The sequence below is a fragment of the Lygodium microphyllum genome, chromosome 11, assembly GCF_053477565.2.
Source record: "Lygodium microphyllum isolate KBCC chromosome 11, Lygodium_microphyllum_v1.1.10, whole genome shotgun sequence".
Classification (NCBI taxonomy): Eukaryota; Viridiplantae; Streptophyta; class Polypodiopsida; order Schizaeales; family Lygodiaceae; genus Lygodium; species Lygodium microphyllum.
Window position 1 is genome coordinate 40,842,219 of NC_141145.1, and position 6,586 is coordinate 40,848,804.

At 39.8% G+C, this 6,586-nt stretch overlaps 1 protein-coding gene across 1 annotated transcript; it reads left to right on the plus strand.

Moving 5' to 3' along the window:
* The first annotated feature begins 3,096 nt into the window (after positions 1–3,096).
* Positions 3,097–3,671, plus strand: LOC148028738 (putative serine acetyltransferase 1). Its single transcript, XM_087688482.1, is given in 2 exon segments — positions 3,097–3,540; positions 3,543–3,671. Coding segments are annotated over 2 exon segments (573 nt in total).
* The last annotated feature ends 2,915 nt before the right edge of the window (positions 3,672–6,586 follow it).

Sequence of the window (6,586 nt, forward strand, 5' to 3'; positions counted from 1 at the left end):
TTGGTTTCATGAGTCATAGAGACTCCAAAAATTGATAGGTTGTTTTAAAAAATACAAGGAGAGATTACAAGAGGTGGGCTGTTCAAAAAGGGTGAGCTAGAATAGGGCCAAGCTCTATAAGCGATATTTGTGCCTTTGTAGGATCAGTGCTGCACTGTGCTCTCGTTGAGATCTACAAAGGGCATTCGCATGGACTTATCATCTAACAACATGCAATCTCTTGCCTTGAACTCTATTAAGTGCATGATGAATTCATGTGGGATATCTCTACGCAACCACTGACGTTGGCTTAAGTGCGAGAACTCAACAATATAGACAATGAGCCAACCAACTGCGTATATATCTGACTCCTTACTGTAAGCAGACTCGCACAATGGATCATAGATCTCAGGAGCAATCCATGGCCTTCTTTTCCTTTCCAACACTCATTTCCGCTGGCACTCATCTACAATGTGCATGGGCTCATTTATTCCCCCATATGAGCAGTTGAGAGCTTGTCTTTTTATACCATAAATAAGGATGAGACCCCAATCTATGATGCCCAACCTAGGGGTGTTATCTCTGGTGAAATCCAACACCATGTTCTTGGCAAGTAAGTCCGAATGGATGATACTAGCACTATGCATGGCCTTCATCCCATCCATCAATGCATGAATAATGTTTGGCATATTATTGATGACGCCTACAATCCTAGCCCTCTCCTCTGCGGTAGGCACCCTGTCAGAATCAGGTCTAAACCCCATTGATGGCTTGGGGAGGTTCTTGATGGTTCTCCTATATTTACATTTTTGAAAAGGGTCCCACATTAATATATCATATATTGTCCCACCATTGAAAAAGGGAAAGACCGTAATCCAAGGGGGCTCATAAGTAAAGGCAATGCATCGTACAATGGATGCATTGACCTTTTGCATCCCACACTCCATTTGGAGTTGTTGCACCTTAACATTGTTGAAGCCCTTGTATATTTTGGTGCAATATGTTAAATCTAAAGGAAAATAAGTAATATTATCTATAGTAACTTAGACACATTGTCCAAAGGAACCTTCACCAATGACTCTACCTAGCTTGATGGCATCAAAGGGAATGCCAATCGTTGGTGTGCATTGGTGATTCCTCAATGTGCGCAACACAGTTCCTGCCCCTGATGGATTCTCTCTCTGCCTTATGGGACTAAAAATGGGACTTGCATTTATAGTGGTCTTTAGACACTTTGGTAGAGAGGTTGTCACAGACAAGTCCTTTGCTCACTTTAAGCGTGCCACCTCTTCTCTCCACTTCATGTTCTAAAAGACTAACCTCTCCTTTGATGCAGACACTGGTGCTAAATCCTTAATATCTTCAACCATCTTGGGTGCATTCCCAAGCAGTGTACGACAAAGATGCAAGTTCTTCTCGAGATCCCAAAGTGCATCAATGACTAGGTGCGAAAGCCCTTACTGTTGCAACATGGTCTGCATGGATGTACATGATGAATTGCAGAAACTGACAAAGACAATTTCATTACTATTGACGAGCGATATCTACTCTTATGTGCTGGATGATATAGCCTTTATCAATCAAATGCATAGTGCTTTGGCAATATTCAAGTCCATCTTCACAAATTGGAAACTCTCTACAATAAAGAAAAGAAGTGTATAAGCATAATGGCCAAGGCTTAAGCTACCAATTGTAAGTTAAGCTACATAACTTTAATAGAAATGTATGACATATAATCTTTGATTAAGAATACAATTGTATGATATCAATCTTAATTTATATTGGTGTTGCATATGAACTTCAATTGCATGATATCATCTAAACATTGAAAAGGTAACACAAATTACATCAAGTCATAGCTTATTAAAAACATACAAATGCAAGAATATGATAGATTTTTAAAAAACTACACATAGATAATGACTTTTTTTTGTTGAATAGATGACCTAAATGCCCATCCCATCGAACAATAGCAAAGAATTAGTGTATTAGGACATTAAGAAATTGAATACACTATCAAATGTCCATCACTTATTTTATGTGTAGCTTGTAAAGACACTATTTAGCCGAATTCACGACCAAGTGCCCATCTACACCCAAGGGGGAAGGGAGGGTGTCACAACCAAAATGACACCTCTATGGCGAGTTCACGACACAGTGCCAGGTCAATTGTGACATATTTATCAAAAGACACTCACTTGTTGAGTTCATGACTAAGTGCCTATTTGACAAGCACCTTTTGGCCCTACAAAATCATCACAAGACAAACATATCATGATGCACTCATCCCCCAAGACAAACTCATCCCCTGAGACCCTTTTACATAGTGATGATTCTAATCATGTGTGTGTACCTATGTTATGCATTCAACGAGGAAAGGGAGCATTAAGTGTTAATCATAGAAGTACATATACATAAATACATAGATCTTTTGAGATACAAGTATGTATACATAAATACATACATATATCTATTAAGATATTAGTACATAAGCAATGTTTTAAATTATACATGTTACTTTGCACATTTGTCATAAAATTATTTTTCACAATCCTCTTCTTCTCCCCCGTTCTCTTAATCAAAAGGATTCTCATTACAATTTTGAAGCTTTTAAATCAATTTGTAGGTCCTAGGGAGGGTCTAAGCAATAATATCTTATCCTAGTTTCAATATTGCAGAAGTAAATCTCCATTCATGCTAATTCAACCAAAATAGGAGAGGTGCACGCTGAATAGAAAGATCAAAACACCAGTACGAGAAAACCATATATGTTGGAAAGCATTTCTTTGTGACATATAATGGACCAAGCATCTCAAAGTAGATGTCTTAATTATTCTTAAAATAACAACACAAATTTGGATTGTTGAAACTGCGTATACCTCAAAGAAGATGAGGATGAGGAATATAAATTGTTGGCTCTGAGCACACACCCATATGAGAGAAAGAAAGAGAGAGAGCGCACTTGATCAACCAGAACTACTCACCCTTGTGCAGGCTTGAGAGCCTTCTCCTTGTTCGAGGCCACCAAGGTATACCTACAAATTATACAAAGTAAGATAAAGATGATGGCTATGGCACAAGGCTATGTGAGGACATCGTGCTACCTTGGACTCTCTGATGCTTTGCAATTTATTTTATGAGATGCTGAAGCATGACATTGATGCACATGAATCCTTGAGGATAGATATGAAGGCCGTCATGGAGAGGGATCTAGCATGTGTCTCATATTTGCATTGTTTGTTGAATTTTAAAGGGTTTCAAGCATTCCAAGCACACAGAATTTCCCACAGGTTGTGGATAGAAGGGCATGTTCTACTAGCATTGACATTACAAAGAAGGGTTGTAGAGGTTTTTGCTGCCGACATACATCCAGCTGCTCACATTAGAAAAGGTATTTTATTAGATCATGCCACATGGGTTGTTATTGAAGAGACATCAATTGTGGGTGACAATGTTGCTATTATGCATCATGTAACCTTAGGTGGGATAGGTAAAGTTGGTGGGGACAGGCATCGTAAGATAGGAAATGGGGTTTTGATAGGTGCCACTGCAACCATTCTGGGTGATGTGAGGGCAACATCAAGGTGGGGGATGGGGCAAAAATTGGAGCTCGTGCAATGGTACTCATCGAGGTGCCACCAAGGACTACTACAGTTGGTTGCCCATCAAGACAGGTAGGCCCAAAGCACTAGCCTACTCTCCTCAAGGAGTTGCTACCATGGATTAGACATGGTCTGATTATGTGATTTAGGCCGCTTTTAGTCAAATGCATTTTTTGAATAAATAAATTTTTATCTTACTCTATACACCCTATAGGTACACCATGATCAACCACCAAGGGCCCACAAAAGGTGGATAGGAGACTAGGGCAATGATGGACAACATCGACAACATGCAGCATCATCGAACAACATTGATAGCATCATACAGCAAGTAGGAGGCAGCATCGACAGCATCATCGACAGCAACATCGACATCATCATCGACTTAGTAGTAGCATCAATAGCAAGTAGGAAGGCGGGGGTAGGTAGGAAGGCATGAGAGAGAGAGAGAGAGAGAGAGAGAGAGAGGATCTAATGGGGGGATAGAGGGGACCTAATCATCATTTAGTAATCTCTAGGAAATTTGAACCATTAAATAACTATCTTTATAGAGAGTGGGAAATTATGAGAGAAAGAGAAGGTGGGCAATTATGACAGAAAACAGGTTTTTAAAAAAATTAAAGGAATGAAACACCTAATATGCAAAGATGCTTACTTGGTGTAGCAACATCGAGAAAAGTTATTGGTAGCATTCTCCTTGCCATTGATTGGTTGCTCAATGTGAAGTATGTTCATGTGCACACTTGATCGATCCTAGGGGCCTCCACATCAACAAACACAACCCATGGTACAATTGTTAAATAAGGTTAAGAAAGTATCACAAACTTACAAGGCACTTACAAGTCACTTGCTAGATTTGAAATAAGTTTAGCACGCCCCTCGTTGTACGACTTTTACTCCAATCCTACACCTTTTCACTCTTTTCTTTTTCACTTTTCACAAATTCCTCATGCAGTCCTAATGCTACATGATAGTTTTTGTTTTACAAAACTTACATATTCATAAACCGAGTCAACAACCCTAGGGATTACATAGACTATATCCTGCACTACATCCCTCACATAAGACATTCATCAAACACTTCCCATGATTTTGTAAATTTTCCATACTTAGCATACATATCCACTAGAGCATTTCTAAGCACAATATTTACCTCCAACAACCCTAGCCTAGCAATCTCTTCATGAATTTCTTTGTCCTTGTCAATGGCTCTTATGTCAGCACACATGCTTTCAAAGTGCTCAAGAAGGTGACTGCATTAGGAATGTGACCCTCCTAACATGGCTTGTCAAAAAATTTTAGTGGTTCCTTACATTGCCATGTTGTGCATTACCTACGATAAGTGAACTCCAAGAAACAACCCTAATAGGGAGCTACTCACTATGCCTTTGCAAATGCACTACAGTTGGCATACATATATTCACCACAAAATTGTCAAGCACACACTCTCTCCAACCACCCTAGTCTATTTATCTCATCATGGATTTCTTCACCCTTTACAATTGTATTTACATCTTCACATGCTTTCAAGGCAGAAGGAAAGGAAACTATAGTGGGTTAGTGTTGAGAGAGAGAGAGAGAGTAGGAGAGAGATACACAAGACATGCTCCCAAAGAATGATTCCTATTGATGTAGAGCTAGTATATATAGGTGAGACCCAAGTCAAGTGAGAGACGATATATATAGTTGTAACAAGAGGTGACAGAGTGAATGAATCAACCGTGAAGAATAAGTGAGAGAGTGGCCTATAAATAGGCACAAACAATCTAGGATGGCGCCTGTTTTTGGGGCTACAAACCCTAAACGCAAGCTGTGGGTGAAGGGTTTCTCAACAGACCATTTGGTGGTACCTAATCTAGGCTTTCTCCCATGGCTTTGGTGTTAACATGATTTTCTGTGGCATTAACACGATTTTTTGTGTTCTGTGTTTATCAGTCTATGCTTTGTCGTAGTATTGGTTTTGTGTTACCTACATTTAGCACATTTCTTCACAACAGCTTGAGGACATGCATTGATAGCCCTAGTATATCTGCCCTCTCCATTTCAACATTCATTGATTGTAGATTTCTACATTCTTTGGTTTCTTTTCTTTCTCCCTTTCTCTTCTGTTCATTTTCTTTCAATCTCGTCCATACACTTCTGCATTTGCTGCACTCTAACATGGTATCAAAGCATCATAGAAGGGCTAATTGATCGTGGGCAAACCTGAATGGGAGGACTCCTTGCGACAAAATTTTGAGTTCTCAAGGTTTGGAGGCTGTAGTGAACAAGTTGTGAATAGAGAAGGAGCAAAGTTAATGTTGTTTGCAAGTCCTTGCTGTTTGTGAAGGAGAAAAGACTACATTTTCAGCCTTTTGGAAAATTTTGAGTTTCCATCACCTCCAATGGGTGAAACCCTTTAAGGACGAGTGAAGGATGCCCCAACAGGTAGTGCCCCTCATATCCCATCTTATTGAAGCATTTCAATGCCTCATTCCCTTGCCCATGCTGTGCATACCCTACACTCACCCTACAATTCATGCACTCCAAGACACTACATAGTGCACAGGAAGCTTGCCCAAGAGCTCGTGCACTTCTGCAAGTGCACCAAATTTGGCGTACGTCTCCACCAAAGAATTTCCAAGCATTACATTTCAGCCTAGCCACCCCAATTTAATGATCGAGTCACAGATTTGTTTGCCCTTGTCAAGTGCTCCTACATTGGCACATGCTTTTAAGGCACAAATAAAGGTGACTAAAGTGGGGGAGTGTCCCTCATGTTGCATCTTATTAAAACATTTCAATGCTTGCTTGCCTTGCCCATGTTGTGCATACCTTGCAACAACTATTGCATTCCAAGTGACTACATCTTGGACATGAAGTTCATCCAACACTCGTGTTTTTCTCAATGCACCACGAGTGGCACACATGTTCACCAAAGCAGCATTACTAACGAGTACAACATATTTCTCCAACAACTTTGATCTAACAATCTCATCACAAATTTATTCACCCTTATTGAGTGA